The sequence below is a fragment of the Bombyx mori genome, chromosome 9 (genome assembly GCF_030269925.1).
Source record: "Bombyx mori chromosome 9, ASM3026992v2".
Classification (NCBI taxonomy): domain Eukaryota; kingdom Metazoa; phylum Arthropoda; class Insecta; order Lepidoptera; family Bombycidae; genus Bombyx; species Bombyx mori.
The window spans coordinates 226,478-244,754 of record NC_085115.1 but is presented as its reverse complement, the minus strand read 5'-3'; the positions used below and the strand labels follow the sequence as shown (position 1 = coordinate 244,754).

Here is an 18,277-nt window from a genome sequence, read left to right as displayed (position 1 = left end):
AGATTAATAATAATAATATGAAATTGTAAATTTTCCCCTTTATGGTTTGAGAAATAGATTTTTGAACGAGTCAAGTAAATTGGGTTTTTTTTTATAACTTAGATGTGTGGACGAGCTCACAGCCCACCTGGTGTTAAGTGGTTACTGGAGCCCATAGACATCCACAACGTAAATGCGCCACCCACCTTGAGATATAAGTTCTAAGGTCTCAAGTAGTTACAACGGCTGCCCCACCCTTTAAACCGAAACGCATTACTGCTTCACGGCAGAGATAGGCAGGGTGGTGGTACCCACCCGCGCGGGCTCACAAGAGGTCTTACCACCAGTAAAATGTAGCTACCTATACAAAAATGGAAGATTAGTTATAACTCCAAGCAATAATTTGGTATTTGTTATTAGTGGTGAATTAAATACCAAGGGTTTTTAGTAATTTTTTTCGTATACATATTCAATACGTAATCAACAATCGCTTCCGTTTTAACATTGCTTATGTCCACGGGCTCACAGTTCATGTTATTGTAAGTGCTTACCAAAGCCTAGTCACTGTAGCCAAATGTCTTAAACGGGAATGTATTACTGATTTGCGGCAAAAAAAGGTGTTTTTTTATTGCCCTTGTTGGCAGTCGAGCACACGGCCCACCTGATGGTGAGTGGTTACCGTCGCTCATAGTCTTCAGCAATGCCAGGGACAGAGCCAAGCTGCTGCCTACCGTTAAGTACTCTACACAAGCCTCGTTTGGAGAAGGACATGTCATAGCGCTCGGGAAACACCGTGGAGGAGAAGTCATTCCAAAGCCGGATGATACGTGACAAAAAAGATCTCTGGAAACGCACTGTGGATGACCGCAGTGGCTACAGGTAGTATGGATGAACTCTGCTCCGGTGGCGCGCGGTGTGATGGTAAAAACGAGATGATGGAATAATTCAAACAATTCCTCAGAGCATATGTATTTGTAGTGAAACGACCCACCCGATGGTGAGTGGTCCCGCTTACAGAGGACAGCAAGGCCAGGGACGCAACCATGCGGCTGCCTATACCTACCAGAGTGGGTTAAAATCTGTAGAATCCTAGGGATATTGAAGAAGCGTGGATATTTTCTAACAAAAAATTTTTTGCTAGAGGTCTGATATCTGTGAGGTTCCATGTATTCTAATACATAATTATTACATACGTAACATGACATATATTTACAACCATCATCATTGGCGACCTGCTGCCAAAGTACTTGTTTTATTTATTTCAATGACATGCGATGAAGGGCTGGCACACTGCGTGCGGACGTGTGCACGATTCCAAATAGAACTTTCCAGACAAAGCATTAATACAACATTAAGCTTGCTCGTAAAACTCAGAGCCGCGACTAGCTTTTTGTAACGCCATTTTATTATCGTACCGCTGTTATAGGTCATAAAATATGAACATACTCAAATCATCCGGTGCTTACAATGGGCGCTTAAAGATAAGTATCCAAATAAATGTGGGCGCTATTCTCTTATGGAATAAAAACAGATACTTACTCTAAGGCTTTGGTAACTTTTAGTATTTAGTATGCACGTAACGTTATTTGATACGTAACATCAAAGTCCGCTTTATTAAAACTTTTTTTTGAATAGCATCGAAATCAATTTGCAAATTGAGAGAAAACTGTTTCGAAGTGTTCAATGTCATTTCTGTTCTCATTTCCCGACCCGGGCCGTTACCTAACAGCGCGTCACTCGACTTGACGGTCAACTGTACGAATTTATCCGGATCAGAAGTCTTCGCCACTCCGCCTTCTAGTTTCTCTTCTTCTTCTTCGGTGTTCACGAACATTCCAGAACCTTGTCTGAAGACACATTAGAACTATCATTAATAGCTGTCTACTGATAAGAGCACTTAAAGCTCAATAGTTATTTCTGAAAAGGAGTCTATCCTAAACACTAATGAAAGCTGCATCAAATTTCGTTATTTCAAGGAATAATTATTAAGTTATCCACAGACAAGACCAATAATCATAAGAATTTTAATTTTTGCTACTTTCTATAGGAGTGAACGAGTTCACGGCTTATCCGGTGTTAAGTGGTTTCCGGATCTCAGAAACCTTAATGCCACCAATCTTGAGATGTGAGGTCAATCGCAAGTTTGTTTGTAGACAGTTCCTACCCTTGTAAGTACTATGGTACCTAGCTATAAAGGCTCAGCAACACTTAGTTTAACTATAATTTAACCCTGTTCCACTATAGCAACCATTTCTAAATAAATAGTTGAAAAGATACAATTACTTGAAAGCAATCGAAAACTCCTCTTCTAGCCATAGCACTATTTTGACAGCAGCGAAAGAAGCGTTCCTAGGGAAATCGAGTCTACCACCGACTACACTGCGGCAGATTGTCTCCGACAAAACTGTTTGGTTTTTCTGAAAACACCCAAATAAATAAAATATCGGCACCTGAAGTTTAAGGATCAATTGCATTTATCCTACTTGCTATTGCAAAACATGGTTTCTCAGTTTTTAAGCAAATTTTTTAGTATCATGCTTTTATTAATTTAACGAAATTTTATCCTAATATGTATAACTATATATGTATATGTTAACAAATAATTAACTTCTTAAACAAAGACATATTTACTTCCCTTATTTAATTATACAGAAATTATTTTAAGATACCATAATTAAATTCTGATTTTTTTGGAAATTTAATACTTATTTATAAGCAGACAGCTGCAGCTTGACTAACATTAACCTAAATAAATTTTGAACCAATTTTGAAATCAGATAAAAAGCTAAGCCTGTTGATGTAGTCATTATTTTAGTATTTTATATGTGTATAAATAAGACATTTACCCATTTGAGTAGTATTTAGTACATAAAATTGAGTTAGCTTTTTATTATGAAATTTTGATTACGTTATTATTAATGTTATGTTATTATTAATTTGAATAAAAACTTTGGATAAACCAACCTGATAATACTCCAAATCTCTTTGCAACAAAATTGGGATCCTATCAATAATATTTCCATCCTCAATAACTTCCATTATCAAATAAAATAAAAAAATCAATAATAAAAAAAACAACTGTATATTTAAAATAAAATAAAAACTGAAATCAAACCAAATCTAAGGAGATTGCCTCAGTTAATGTTTGAAACTAAAGCAAAGCTTATGCTAAAGTATACACACTATGTTCTTATTTCTTATGAACTTCAAACTAAGCTGTGTGAGCACTTTGATAAATCAACTTTATCTTTAACTATCACTGATATTTCTTGTTGCAGGAGTTTGTGGAGTGTGACTCCATCGTGTTTGTAGATCCAGTAGCCTCCTCCCTCGAGAACTAAGTCATAGCGCTTTGGTCCAGACGTGGGGGAGCTCAACCAAATCTGTTTATTTGGTATCTGCCGGTTTATCACATATGTCCCGTGCTTTCCTAATGATATGGTTAATACACCATCCTGAAACATGGATTATTTTATTTCTAAGAAAGAATTAAGAGGCAGAAATGTTTAGGGCTTTTATATTATCATTACTCATTATCATTATCAGTCTGGGTTTGCCCAGACTGTACTGTACTGTTTTAAAGACAAATCTTTAAAACTGTCACATTGAACATAGCAAGCATATCTTACAACAAGATATGTTGTTGGAATGTAATTTTGCCTCTTTTTGCTTTTTGCTCTAGAGTAGTAGACAAGTTGACAGTCAATCCAGTTATTAAATGTTAATTAAATCCCACAAAATACATTCCTTGAGATGTAGACCCACTGCATTCATCCACAATGCGTTTCCTGAGATCTTTTTTGCCAGGTACCATCCGGCTTTCGAATGAGCTTTACTCCACGGTGTTTCCCAAGCCCTACAACATATCCTTATTCAAACGAGGCTTGTGGAGGGTAGATAATGGTAGGCAGCAGCTTGGCTCTACTTCTGGCATTGCTGACTTCCATAAGCGATGGTAACCACTCACCATCAGGTGGGCCACATGCCTATCTGCATACAAAAAAAAAGTCTATGTCTCAAATGCTATCAGAATTGTTACTGTTCTACTCTTATAACCAGATAAGATGACCATAAAAAATATAGACAGACTTTATCCGTTTTTAATATTTAATATTAATTAAACTGTTTTAACAGTATAGAACAGTATTTATTTAGTTTATTTTACTTTACTCTTTATGTTTCAAATACTTTAATCTTTGTGCGCACAGAAAATTACATGTAATAAGAAAATAAGGTTACTCTTTTAAATTATTGACTGTTAATATGGTGTAGTAACATTACGCTTTGAAAAGAATATTTTAAGTTACAACTGGAATTTAGGAAGAGCATACTTTAAATATTAAATTTTATGTTAACTTAAGCATTTGTTTCATTCAATTCCACCTTTTATTATTGGATTCAGTTTCTCTCACAACTAAAGTTTTTGCAAAAGGTTTTATAATGTCCACTTTAAAGAAATTATTAAGTAAGAAGTGGTTAAGTATGTAGTTACCCACATTGAAAATTTAACTTACGCTGTATGTTACGTCAGCTCCTTTCAAATTCGGTGCATCTTCGATTAACTGCTCAAAAAAATCACACAGCGACTCTAAGGTCTCGTTGCAAGCCTCTTCAAATACTAGAGGTTCCTCTTCATTGCGGATATTATCAGATAATCTTCGGTTATTAAAACCACAACTAACATTCAGTCTGAAGTCTTTTAGTATACTACTGCTTTTTCGTATCGCGATGGGGGCGAGACTATTGATTTGCAGCCGCACCAGCCACCGGCCGGTACGTATTATATTCCTAATCATTACGTTAAATTCTACTCCGTAATATTATTTTGATATGCATTCTTCAGGAGGTTAAAGTTTGTTGACTTAATATTGTCAATGTGACGTCTCGTTTGTCATTGTCAGCCTTGACTTTTTGTATCATTCGCAAAGGGAAACTTCTAATAGTATACTCGATTTAACGATTTAAAATCGTTGCCTTTTAATAATTATCTTGATCGATAATATGATTTTGCATTTCAAAAAAGACGACAAAATATTGCAATGGTTGAAATTTCAGGCAAATCTTTGTTCTGCTCTTAATACACATTAAGACATATATTATATATTTAGGGTATTTCGAACAATCAAAAGTCACTAATATGCGTGAAAATTATTCCATAATTCTTGTAAAGTCAATAACCTATAAAATAAACAAAATTAAACGTCATGTATCTTTTAATTTATTGCCTTTGCATGCTTAGATGAACATGCTGATACAGCACCTAATTTATTTGATTCTAAAGAGGGTGTATCAAGAGTATATAATAATATATATATCAACAATATGTATGTGTGATTAAAATTATAAATATTCTTTATTCTTTATGATTAGGTGGTTGAACGAGCTCACTGCCTACCTTGTGATAAATAGCTTATGAGTCCAATATGAACTCGACTTTTCGGACAGGGTGCCAAACCTCATACGAGGTGTCTGCCCCTAGGGGATGCGTGGGGCATATGGGATTTCACGGTCTGCAGATTTTAGGAGTAGACCATGAGATCAAGGATGTTTATGGGGCCCTATCCACCAAACGACCTCCCTGGAACTCTCTCACCCGACGTCCGATCTATATAGGGGTTCAAAACTCGGACAGAGTAGAAGGGGTAGAGATGATAGTCGACGACACTATGTCAGCCGTTCCGGTGCGGCAGTCATTCAGGCCGCATCAGGCGTTGCTGCTGGTGTCCCGAAATATCTCGCTGGACCAGAATGTTACAGCATGCACTACCGTCAGCTTTGGCGAATGACACCGCCGGACGACACTTCTGCAATAAATATTTAAATAAAAAATATATTTATATTTTGTGAATTTTGAGTTGTTAGATAATCGAATTACGCAACCGAAATATAACTTCTTGTTTTGGAAAAAAACTTTATCGCTAAGATGAGTGGACGAGCTCACGGCCCACCTCGTGTTAAGTGTTTACCGGGGCTCATAGACACTTACAACGTAAATGCCGTGACCTACCTCGAGATATGAGACTGACTTCGTTTTTACAGGGCAACGGCTGCCCCACCCTTCAAACCGAAACGCAGTTTGCTGCACGGCAGAAACAGGCAGGGTGGTGGTACCCGTGTTTACTCACAACTACTCACGCTACTTTGCCCTGTCACCAGTACCTTAACGTATTTGCGTTATTACCTTTAGCGTCTCCGATTATAGCTGCCATTTTCCTATATTTCGTAGGTAATTGCGCGCCCGATATCCAGTTCTTGTTTTTTTGTCGTCTTCATAGGTACAACAGAAACTTATACATAATATGGCTTAGATTAGGTTGCAATACAAGTACATAGCTCCAGCAACTACAGCTTTTCTTCACATTCTTTAGATTCTTCTGGTAGCATATAGGCATTTTGTGGTGGAAGCAAACTTAAATTGTTTTCATAGGCAGGTGAAAGAGCTGATATTGAAGGTTCAGGTACCCTCGGTAGCGGCAGTAGAGTATTGTACAAGCTCCAGTGTGAATTAATAAAAAAAACGTGTCTGTTTTCGTTTTGTTGGAGAGGCCTGAAATTACGGAGATTAGGTTCGTCCCACGGGTCCCAGAGCTGACGGAATTCGTTCATCTGTAAATAAAATATTTCAAATGAGGATTTAAAGAAATCTTACCAATACTTGAGAATAGTATTTATTTATTTATTTATTTATTTATTTATTTATTTATTTATTTATTTATTTATTTATTTGGGAAACAAACAGTACAATACAAAACATACAATATTTAAAAAATATAGCTAAAACAATAACCAAATATGTTTCCACAATCAAAATCACATATAAGTAGATAGTGAACAAGAAGAGAAATTTAGAAATTTAAATTACAAAAAAAAAAACAAAAGCAACACAATACGCACATATCATTTTATACATTAACTCACACTATAAAACTACAACACTTATCGGGCCAAATCACCCTATAAACACTCCAAAATAGCTTTTCTATATGCTACAAGTGACAAGCAAAAGATATCAGCATTAGAGAACTTAGCATCATACAACCTACAAGATCTACGGACAAAAGAGTTAGAAGCATATTTCGTTCGAGCCGTGGACATGTGGAAGGTCTGTTTAGAACGCGCGGAAATACGACTACATTTAAATGAAATTTTGGAAAGTAGATAGCTAGAATCAATCTCGTTATTTATTATTTTATATAAAAACATTTGATCCCTCAGTAGCCTGCGATCGACTAGAGAGACAAATTCTGTCGGTTCTGGAGAGTTAAAGCGACGACAATGGTATAAAAGATGCTTAAAAAACTTTTTTTGGACTCTTTCTAGTCGCTGAATATAAATATTATATTGGGGGTTCCATGTGACGGAGCCATATTCCAATATAGACCGTACAAAACTGTTGTACAACAGAATCAAAGTAGATGGTCTTTTAAAGTCTTTACCAACTCTAAGTATGAAGCCTAACATTCGAAAAGCCTTATTTACTATTTCATTAACATGAAAATCAAAAATCAAACTGGAATCCAAATAAATACCCAAATCACGAACAACTGTGGTGCGTACCAAAGTTTGACCATTAATAGAATAGTCATACAAGATATTCGATCTTCCACGTGAGAATGTTATAATAGTACACTTATTAGTATTCACTGTGAGTAAGTTATTTTGACAGTAAACAAATAAGTTGTTCAAATCATCCTGTAATTCCAAACAGTCGTTTAAGGACTTTATAACTTTATATACTTTTTTGTCATCAGCGTACATAATGAATTTGGATTTCCTGAAAACATTCGAAACGTCATTGACATATATATTAAATAACATAGGACCGAGATGAGAGCCCTGAGGAACTCCCGAGGGAACAGGTGCAAATGATGAACAAAAACCATTGAAAGTCACAGCCTGACTGCGATCTCTAACATAAGACTCAAGCCATCGCAGCAAATCACCGTGGACCCCAAGTCCATGCAATTTCTCAATCAAGATGTCAAAATTTATTCGATCGAACGCTTTGGAATAATCCGTGTACACCACATCAACCTGATGACCATCCTCCATGGAGCTCAATACATAATCCAAAAACTCACAGATGTTTGTCTCAGTAGATCTATGGCTTATAAAACCATGCTGTTGCTCTATAATATGAGGCCTAATCAATGGAAATAAAAAATCATAAACTATACGTTCAAACATCTTAGGGATGGCACAAATTTTAGAAATTGGTCTGTAGTTAGCTATGTTATGTTTATCACCGCTCTTAAAGACTGGCACCACGAACGACCGCTTCCAAATACGGGGCATAACACCAGTTGATAATGAGTGATTAAAAAGAAGATGCAAAGGGTAACACAGCTGAGCGTAACATTGTCGCAAAAAAACAGGCGGAATACCATCCGGACCAGCACCCTTGGAAATATCAAGATTTTTTAAATATTGCTTGACTTTACCCACCGAAATAAAAAATGAAGAAATATCTACACAGTTAAGGTCGTAAGAAGCAGGGGTATAACTTAACGATGATGCTGACTGTGTATTGTTAGTTAAAAAGGCAGAACCAAAATGAACATTAAATAAATTACATATTTCAGAACCATCAGATGAGCACCTATCATTTAAGAACAATTCGTTAGGAAAATCCCCAGCACTCCTCTTGGATTTAACAAATCTCCAAAATTGCTTACTGCACTTCAAGATATCATCCTCACACTTTGTTATGTGTGCATTGTAACAGCAAATTTTTAAGGCTTTTTGTCTTTCACGAAGAACAGAAAAACTTGAATAGTCGGCCAATCGACCATAACATTTCCATTTCCTGTGAAATTTTCTTTTTTCTTTAATCAACTTGATTAAAGCAGAGGAGTACCAGTAAGGGAAATTGGAGTTACCTCTTACGACCTTCACAGGCACATTATCAGAAATAATCTTGTCTAAGATTTCATGAAACTTGCCCACGGCCATGTCGACATCTAAATTCATAAAAGATTGTTTCCAATCAATTTTCGAAAGTTCCTCGTTAATAATAGAGTAGTCACTTTTATGGAAAAGCAATATGGACCGGCCAGGAGAACGTAGGGGTCTCACGTCTAACCCCTGAATCTGAATATCTAAGGCTGGATGATGATCATTCTCAGATACAAGAGGAAGGGACGAACGAACAACCTTACAAGCACAATTACTTATTACTAAATCTAAGCATCTTTTATTTATATTAGAAATCGAATTAAATTGTTTAAAACTATTAAAAGCTAAAAAATTAGAAAGACCAAAGACAAGTGAGTCCCACCGATCACCATTCAAGAGTCTAGCAGGTCCATCAACACCGATCAGCTCCCAAGAAGCATTCCTTATATTGAAATCGCCGACGCACAAAAATTCGTCACCGGGATTAGTAATAATTGTGTCAGAAATATCCTCAAAAAAACCAATTTCATCTTCAAACTGAGAGGAACATTGAGGAAAATAGCAACAGTAAAGATGGAGTAGTTTACTAACGTTATTGTGCTTAATATTTATTTTTATCGAAATAATATCAGCTGATCGGTTTCTGTTGGAAGGGAGACAGGTTAAATTAAAAACGGTAATTCCTCTACGCACAGCAATAAGTACCCCGCCACCCAAAGAATCATTTCGAGAGTTATAGTTCCGATCGCAACGGTAAACAACAAAACGCTCATCAAACAACTCCGAGTCATAAATACCCGGCATTAACCATGTCTCACTAAGACATATAATATCATTATCACATAAAATAATGTTTCTATAAAACAAATTAGTTTTACTACGTAAACCACGAACGTTCTGGTAAAAAATCTTTAAATTAGCCATTAGAGAGAGAGAGAAAAAATAGATCATATAAATAATTAACCAACAGTATTAATAGTCCACGGCTCAAACCACAGCATAATAATTGACATGTCAATACATAAGTACCTACACAAACGAGAATATAGATCTCAACATTATTCAAACACCCACCCCAGGAGTAAAAGTTCCAAACGAACAATATAAAAAATTCTCCAATGCTAAACAATAAGTATGTTGCTATATCATAACAAGCCTTACATAATGTTATTAAAATAGTTAAAAAAACATTTAAAAGTTTCTCAAAAAACTGAAATAGTCCGATCATCAACTTTTGAAAAGAAAAAAACAAAATTATGATATATTTTACATTACAAAAAATAGCATGTACTTTAAAAATAATGAATATAATAATAAGGAAAACACCTATATAATTTTTTTTAAATCATCTTGGGAAGCAATCACGACTGGCGGACTAACATCGTTTTTTCGCACCAGTACAGTACAATTACGTACCCACACGTATTTATAAAATTTTTCCTTGGCTAAATGTTTTACGTTTTTTAACAAAAGTTTATTATTTTTCGTGAGGTGGTCATTAAAATAAAGCCTAGATGAATCATGTGGGAATCCAATATCAGAAGATTTCAATTCCTTTAATCTCCGCAATTTAGCCAACATGTCATCCTTCCTATATCGGGATACAAATCTAAGAATAACTGGCTTTGATCTGCTACTGCTTCTGTCCATCGGCGCAACCCTTGTAACAAAATCGACGTCTATCTGAGGATTCAAGGCAAAACCCGCCCTCTCGGCAATTTTCGAGACCAATTCTATTAGATTTTCGCCTTTCCTTTCGGGGATACCCAGAATTTCTATATTAGATCTCCTGCTCCACTGCTCTTTTAAGTTGAATTGAGAATCAAGGGATTGTATTCTTGAATCCAGTATACTGAGCTCGTTTTTGAGTGTTGGAATAACTTTCAGATGGTCATTAAACTCAAGAAATTTTTTTGATATGGCTTCATACTTGTCACTAATGAAGGAGACACTATCACGAAGAGTTGAGATTTCACTCTTGAGTTCAAGAATAGTGTCCCTGAAACAAGCAACAGCTTCCTGGACTTCCGCGCGCACTATACTCCTGACCTGTTCCAAAGGGACAACCTGTAATTCAGGTCCCTCACGTTCCCTGGATCCAGTACGCAACGGTCTCATCGTAACATTGGATGTATCAGGTGCTCGAGGCCTCACATTGCCTCGGACAGGAGTGTCATCATTAACAGTGCGTGATCTAGTCGCACAATTAAGACATATCCATGTAGACTTAAATTCTGAATCCGGCGTCCAATCCTTTTTTGCAGGAAGAACACAGCCGATATGATAATAATTTCTACACACTGTACACACCAAGGTTGACTTCTTATTGTCACGAGTATTGACCACTTTATTACAGCAGGTGTACTCCATAATAAATTATAAATTACGAGATTAGATTCAAAGTAATATGAAGGCAATGTATAATTTAGCAGGTGAGTTCAGTTAATTGTTGGAGCAACAGGGCGACGACCAAACGCAGGTCCAGCGACGCAAGTTCACGCCCGGCCACACGAGTACTTTTTTGAATGTTTGTAATTTCTTCGACTCGACACACTCAAAGCGCACACGCGTGTCAAGCAAACATGCACCCACAGGCAGGCTCAAGCGAGAAGCAGCCACAATAAGAAAGCTAAGGCGTATCTTACCAAGCTTCTATCTCTGTTACACCGCCCAAAAGGTGGAGTCAGCTGTTAAAAACGTTAAGGAAGAACAAGGAGCCACCGATGAATTGAAAACGACCAATCACAATTTAAAATTAACAAATTTAAACTTAAATGAAACAATAATGCCACAACAACCACGGAGACGTCCACTATCTACGGTCGCAACGCACGAATAGTATGCTGTCTCTTAAATTTAAACAAGTTTGTTTGATTAAAAACTCGAAATAAAAAATATTACTTAAATAATTAAACTAAGATTTTTTAACTAATCACCAAAAAATGACAGAAAATACGCCCCAATGTCAGTATTGATTTAATACACCTTTGCCATTGAGTATTACTTATTGTGAGTAAAAAACCCATGACAACCACAAAAAATAAATAGTTTTCATGCGTGAGATTGTCCTTTGTTCACGCTAAAAATGTTTGCGAGCAAGATTAATAATAGTATGTTATATCAGGGTACTATTACCTGATCAAACGAAGCAAACAAGCAAGCCCTCGGCACCAGCCAGCGGACCACAAAGCTGTCCCCCTTGACAGTTCTCAGCTCGCCCCAATACAAAAAGTAATCTTCGTAAAACATTGGCAGTAGGTGTGACAGTGGCTCCGGACCTATGCGGGTACTCGTCTTAGCTTCCTGAATCCTTGAGAATCCTTCGACTACCCAGCTTAAATGTTTGTCAGGATTCACTCCGTACTGAAATTTGTGGTTTAGCAAAAATATTTATCCATGGCATTATGGGTGGCGGGTCCAGTTCCAGAGGGTAGGAACACAGGTGGACGGACGTGCTCACGGCCTATCTTGTTTTGCAAGGATTACAGACATTAACTACTTAACTTCCACCAACCGTGGGTCAAAACCATTTTTCCGCGAACAACTTTTAAGGCTCGAATACGAAGATGTGGTACTAAGCTCTGGGAAAGCATCGTTATTGAGGGCACAACTAACAAGATACTTATTGTCTGGCCTTTATATTTTAGCTGCCAAATGAAATGGAAACGGCTAATACGCATGGCATCCTTTGTTTCTGCTGGTACCTACCTATTACATTTTGCTTTGGGTTACATTTTATAACTGACCACTCAGATAATATCAAATATCCTTGCGATCTTGGAATGGCCGAAATAAGCCTTTTCTTTCGATACTAATGCCCTGAGGAAAAACTGCTGAGTCCGAGCATCACCTCTAAGTGAGTGAACAGATTGAAATACAATCAGATCTAATGAGTATATAGCTTGTACAACCAGCATCCTCTTTTTTATCAATTGAGGAGATAGTACGGCCATTCGACCTAGTAGATAGATACTAACCAACCTTTATCAAATAACATATCATTACAACTCCGTCGGGGTGACGCAGAGCTTCCTCCTGCGTCATGTACTCAGATCGGAAGAACGTTACCTGTTCGTTTAATAAATTATTCTTTTAGAACTAAAACAGAAATCTAATGAGTAAAATTTATGTGAGATAATTATAATAGTAGTCATTCAGTACAGTTCAGTTCACCAAACCAGTCTAATGGTACCAGTCTCGTGTTGATTTACGACCATCACAAAAAGCAATTATTACTAGCTACTTGATGATACATAATAATATGTTAGAAGTTTGACAAGTTAGAAAAAAAAGGGGGCGTGTACTTATGTACGCGCGTAGTTATACTTTATTTTTATTAAATTTATTTCCTTTTTTTTTAATATTAAATAATTAATAATAAATATTTAACGTTAATAATTTAATAATATTTAGTATCAATTATATTAACTAATAATTTTGTCATTTATATTACTAAAAAATTAATGTTAATAACACTTTTTTTACGAGTGTACATGCGCGAAAGTTCACCTGCGGCTATATTCAGACTCGCCAAGTTACGTCGGTCGTATTGTAATGAGCGATTTAGTGGGCAACTTCATTCTGTTAATTTTGTGTCACGGTGCGCGCGCATCGTAAAATTTCACTCTCATCAATTTTTCATAACGCGCCTAAAGAAGTATAACTTCAAAATATTTCTTTCCAAATACTGGTTATAGGACCTCTTGCGAGTCCGCACGGGTAGGTACCACTACCCTGCCTATTTCTGCCGTGAAGCAGTAATCCGTTTCGGTTTGAAGGGTGGGGCAGCCCTTGTAACTATACTGAGACCTTAGAACTTACATCTCAAGGTGGGTGGCGCATTTACATTATAGATGTCTATGGGCTCCAGTAACCATTTAATACCAGATGGGCCGTGAGCTAGTCCACACAACTAAGCAATACATAAAAACTCAAATGTGCACTGATGTTTACTTTGTTGTCAGCGGATGTTGCTGCTGAAATTGTGTGTTTCAAATTTATATTTTTTGTTTAACTACTAATACGTCTGTTTTATTTCATACTTATGTGCGTCCTAAAGAATGATTCACCTGCATTTCACCAGGATACCTTCTATCGTCGACTGTGTGGTCACTGCCCTCCATCATGTCAGCTCCCCAGTGGAAATGAATTTGCGAAAAGATGTGCTTGTCTTGGAACGGTCCACCTTCTAAGTACGGTCGCTCTGCTTTCCATTTCGCCCCAATGAGGACTGCGAATTTATATATCTTTTTGTGTGTTTGGCAGGGTAAATTTTAGACTTCTATTTTTGGGTTCTTCAAGAGAACAGTATAAAGCAAAGAGAGAATATAAGCAATCCGGCGTAGGCGAATTGCCAGCCACTTGAGCTTAACGCGAAACTCTGAGACGTGATCATATTTTCGTAAGCCAAATATAAATCTAATATTAATAAATAAAGCAGCTTAATGAACTAAGGAGATCTGCGAAAGCTTAATAATTGAGTTGGTAAAGTTGGTTGGTTTTATATTATTAATAGATCATTACAGTTTTGGTGTTTCTCTGCTGAATATTCGGGATATGGTACCATTTTGAACCTTTTCTACAATGATTAAGTGAGTTTTATTCAGCTGTTTTGTGACTCCCAATCGGAGGAACTCATCTTGTGATGCGCTTGCTCGTAGCTTTACAGGCATGTTAATTGAGTTTAAACTAATATTTTTATTAGCTAAATTATATAATAGCTTTATAGGATCGACCAAGCTGTATCTAATCAGCATAGTGAAATCAGAACAACTTGTTTAATACACTTTTTTTATAGCTTAAATGGGTGAACAAGCTCACGGCTCATCTGGTGTTAAGTGGTTACCGGAGCCCAGACATCTGCTATTTAAATGTCGCCACTCACCTTGAAATATGAGTTCTGAGATCTCAGTGCAGCACAACGACTGCCCCACCCTTCAAACCGAAACGCATTGATGCTTCACGGCAGAAATAGGCAGGGTGGTGGTACCTACCCGTGTGGACTCACAAAAGTCCTACCACCAGTAATTACGAAAATTATATTGTCTCGGATTTAATTTCTATTACGCGCTGCTATTTCTTCACCGTGGACGTCAGTCGTGAACATTTGTTGCGTACGTATATCGTTAGAAAAATTGGTACCCGCCTGCGGGATTCGAACACCGGTGCATCGCTACATACGTATGCACCGGACGTCTTATCTTTTAGACTACGACGACTCAATGATAAACCTTTTTTTGCTAAAACCATTATTTACTGAATATGCATCCTTTCACAAGTAGGAAGGAGAAGGGGACCGAGACAGGACAGACAGACCGTGTGTACACGTTTAAAGTTATGGCAATAATTGTAGTTGCGTTGTGTGTTTATGATGTTGTTCTTGTGTTTACTTTAGGACTACGCTGGCCGACAAGCAAGCCATATTAAATTCCTCGACACTATAAACATCTAAATATTACAAGCAAGTTTCCAACCGTAATTATTGCGAGCGCTCGTTTGCATGCGAAGCGCTCGGGGCACGAGCTGAACAATTTTGTATTGCGCAAATGTCGTACATAAGCAAACAAGCTTTTATAAGTAAAACAAACGCCACACACGAACCACCACCCTGCCTATTTCTGCCGTGAAGCAGTAATGCGTTTCGGTTTGAAGGGTAGGGCAGCCGTCGTTACTATACTTGAGACCTTAGAACTTGTATCTCAAGGTGGGTGGCGCATTTACGTTGTGGATGTCTATGGGCTCCAGTAACCACTTAACATCAGGTGGGCTGTGAGCTCGTCCACCCATCTAAGCAATAAAAAAAAAAAAAAAAAAAAAAAGAACGCCACAAAATTAATTAGTTAGCGCCGCTCAAGCTCAACCTCCAAGCGTGCTTGTCGCGGTTGTGCTGATTCTACTCTTAACAGGAATTTTGTACCAATTCTAACGCTTTACTTGCTTTACTTTTAAATAAGTAGGAATAAGTTCTGCGCGAGTAGGTATCTATTCACTATTATGGTAAATTTAATGTCAAATTATTTTTAAATAGTAACAGTTACAGACCTGTGGCCACACGTTTGAAAGACTGGTGTAATAAACAGTTGGAACCACAAAATAAGTTCAGAATAATTTGTTATTTACTTTCAATCAACAAGCTCGTGTTACCCCCTTATGGGGGCGCGGAACGGGCCTAGGGGCGAGCCCCTCTACCCGGGCGTGATCTCCCTGCCACGCTGAGCACGGGGTGAGGTGCGTGAAATAGCCACATCGACAGATATATAAATATACATAATAATGAGTGAGGCTTGATTGGATCAGTTGTGTGTTGCCCGGTACCAGGAGGAGGAGAGGTCTTCTTCTTTCTTTTTCGTTACAGCTCAAACTAAAAATTAACTACAACTCACTATTTACAATAACAACAGTCGAAAGCACGAGGTGGAACCCGCCACCATGGGGCCCGATCTCTACAAGTTAGAGGAGCTGTGGCACATTGTTGGCGCTCACCCGCTCTGGACACCTTTTTCCGGGCAGGCCGGAATGGGAAGGCACCGAACATACCCCATGAAAGTGTGAGTGGGCCACCCAAGGGGGTAGAGAGAGGGTGGGATAATTCCCTTCAACGATGTGGGGGGAATGACAGCTCGTCCCACGGGGGCACTCATTATGAGCGCTCCCATACCACTCCATCACACCATAGCGAGGGTCCAGAAGCTCCCTCGGCAACGCTGCAACATCAAGACTAAGTGGTCTTTCTTGCAAGGGAGCTATGTGGTGGAGGTGGTCATGGGTCCACCGTCGGCTCGCTCATACGTAGCAAGAGCTAGCCTCTAATATTTACTGATATGATATTACTTTATATAAAAGGCTTACTTTAAAAAATGAAATAAGTACCTGTATATCCAGTGTTTGAAAGCTTAACCTTATGGGGGAAAACATCAAAGTTGTACCATTTTAATTCAGGGCACGTATATGGTATGGAGCCAGTTATGGAAACATTGATGGGGGTTGGGAGGTGACCTTCGAAGTCACTCCAGTAGTATATCCATTGCAACGTGCCATAGAGAGGGACTTTTTCTGCTTCTTCGTTTGGTGTTTCTTTCACTTCATCTAGAAGTAGCATCTTCAGTTAATATTTTATGAATTCGATAAGAAGTCTCAGCCCTGCTGTCGTTTATAGTGGGCCGCACTGTACATATGTGCACGTTTTCTTTGCCTTTACGATCATTATACAAGGTAGAGAGAGGTGCTTTATTACGAAATTAAATTAATACGTTCCTTTGATATTGAATATCGATGTCGTTATCGTCTTACTTCGTGAATGTGTTAATAAATCAAAAAGTTTACATTATTACGAGTATTCAAACAGGCGTCTACGGGCGCTTTCAAATCGTTATGCCTTTATTACAGAACTTATGCACAAAATTTACAAAATATTAAACTTGGGCGAATATACTTAGTATATTCTATCGGTACAGTACCGTGAGGCGGGAAAAGTCTATTTTCACACAACGATACAATAATGTTATGGAGCTTCGCGAACACATTTTTATCTATTTCAGATTTAGACAGAAAACGTGTGCGGTCGTCTGTTGCCGAGAAAGCTCGTTCATGGATGAGGAGTACGAAGACTACGAAGCCTAACACCAGGTGCTATTTTATAAATGTAAACATATCATTTGAAGGAATTTGAAGGGATGGATAATTCAAACGTTGTTTACCCGTTTTCGGTTCTGTGATTTTCATTTTATTACTTTAAGCGTTAACACTAAAATTTAGATTTTCGAAAACCAAACAGATATTACTTTTACAGGATTTTTTTTATATTTTCCTCATAATGTCAAAATGACAACAATATACCACATAGATTATGTAACGTCATAGTTTCTGGACGAAAGATACGAAACGTACATCATCGATGTCTGATATATGTATGTATGTATGTAAAATGTTCGTTTGCGGAAGACGTGGCCTATACGAGTTCCGGTCCTGTACACAATTGGTCGCCAGCTCTTCGGGCGAGCAGCGTGGCGTGGCCTGTGCCGATTGATGTTGGTTGATCTTGATACTCCAAGAAGAATGCCGAGAGCAATCTAAATTCGTTCTCTTCCGCCTGATATAGAACAGTATCTCATGATTACAGTTACATTAGTATCGCGACTATAGCAAACTAAAAACATTCATTAGATGCTAGCTATAATGTTAGATAAAAGAAAACGCACAGGAGAATGTGAGTCGAGGAAAGAACATTCGCATAGTTCGATCTAGTTCAATCTGAGTTTCCGTATCTACGGCCTCATGATGATTTGATATGAACCAAGCTGAAATGTATTGGTATTTCAATTGTTTGGGCCTTGCCAGATGTAGCTTTCTTGAGCAATAAATCTTGAAAGCGAGTTCACTCTGCACGGTAAGCGTGATGCCTTTT

The 18,277-nt window shown here is 37.7% G+C and overlaps 3 protein-coding genes across 4 annotated transcripts; all 3 read right to left on the bottom strand.

Moving 5' to 3' along the window:
• Window positions 1–8: 8 nt before the first annotated feature.
• Window positions 9–3,077, bottom strand: LOC134199323 (uncharacterized). The gene is made up of 3 exons (XM_062669992.1): window positions 2,944–3,077; window positions 2,263–2,396; window positions 9–1,826 (listed from the first exon to the last, which is right to left on the bottom strand). The coding sequence occupies exons 1-3, from the start codon at window positions 3,016–3,018 to the stop codon at window positions 1,562–1,564; spliced, it is 474 nt and encodes a 157-aa protein (XP_062525976.1). The 5' UTR covers window positions 3,019–3,077; the 3' UTR covers window positions 9–1,561.
• On the bottom strand, window positions 3,043–4,875 carry LOC134199322 (frataxin homolog, mitochondrial). The gene is made up of 2 exons (XM_062669991.1): window positions 4,494–4,875; window positions 3,043–3,434 (listed from the first exon to the last, which is right to left on the bottom strand). The coding sequence occupies exons 1-2, from the start codon at window positions 4,773–4,775 to the stop codon at window positions 3,186–3,188; spliced, it is 531 nt and encodes a 176-aa protein (XP_062525975.1). The 5' UTR covers window positions 4,776–4,875; the 3' UTR covers window positions 3,043–3,185.
• A 299-nt stretch (window positions 4,876–5,174) lies between these two features.
• On the bottom strand, window positions 5,175–17,709 carry LOC101745943 (carbonic anhydrase 1). Of its 2 annotated transcripts, XM_021353260.3 has the most exons (7): window positions 17,571–17,709; window positions 16,744–16,959; window positions 13,944–14,104; window positions 12,856–12,942; window positions 12,010–12,237; window positions 6,161–6,585; window positions 5,175–5,783 (listed from the first exon to the last, which is right to left on the bottom strand). In XM_021353260.3, the coding sequence occupies exons 1-6, from the start codon at window positions 17,593–17,595 to the stop codon at window positions 6,322–6,324; spliced, it is 981 nt and encodes a 326-aa protein (XP_021208935.1). In that variant the 5' UTR covers window positions 17,596–17,709; the 3' UTR covers window positions 5,175–5,783; window positions 6,161–6,321. The 2 variants fall into 2 exon arrangements, with proteins under 2 accessions (XP_021208935.1, XP_021208938.1); XM_021353263.3 differs by lacking the exon at window positions 12,856–12,942.
• Window positions 17,710–18,277: the final 568 nt, after the last annotated feature.

Bases quoted from the DNA above. Each gene is read 5' to 3' on its own strand.
- LOC134199323 (XM_062669992.1), bottom strand. From the start codon at position 3,018: ATGGAAGTTATTGAGGATGGAAATATTATTGATAGGATCCCAATTTTG. The intron at 2,397-2,943 runs GTTGGTTTATCC...GGGTGTTTTCAG, and splicing joins GAGATTTGGAGTATTATCAG to AAAAACCAAACAGTTTTGTC. The intron at 1,827-2,262 runs GTAATTGTATCT...ATGTGTCTTCAG, and splicing joins GAGTTTTCGATTGCTTTCAA to ACAAGGTTCTGGAATGTTCG.
- LOC134199322 (XM_062669991.1), bottom strand. From the start codon at position 4,775: ATGATTAGGAATATAATACGTACCGGCCGGTGGCTGGTGCGGCTGCAA. The intron at 3,435-4,493 runs GTAAGTTAAATT...TCCATGTTTCAG, and splicing joins GAGCTGACGTAACATACAGC to GATGGTGTATTAACCATATC.
- LOC101745943 (XM_021353260.3), bottom strand. From the start codon at position 17,595: ATGAAAATCACAGAACCGAAAACGG. The intron at 16,960-17,570 runs GTAAACAACGTT...TGCTACTTCTAG, and splicing joins AATCACAGAACCGAAAACGG to ATGAAGTGAAAGAAACACCA. The intron at 14,105-16,743 runs GTACTTATTTCA...ATAAATTCGCAG, and splicing joins TTCAAACACTGGATATACAG to TCCTCATTGGGGCGAAATGG.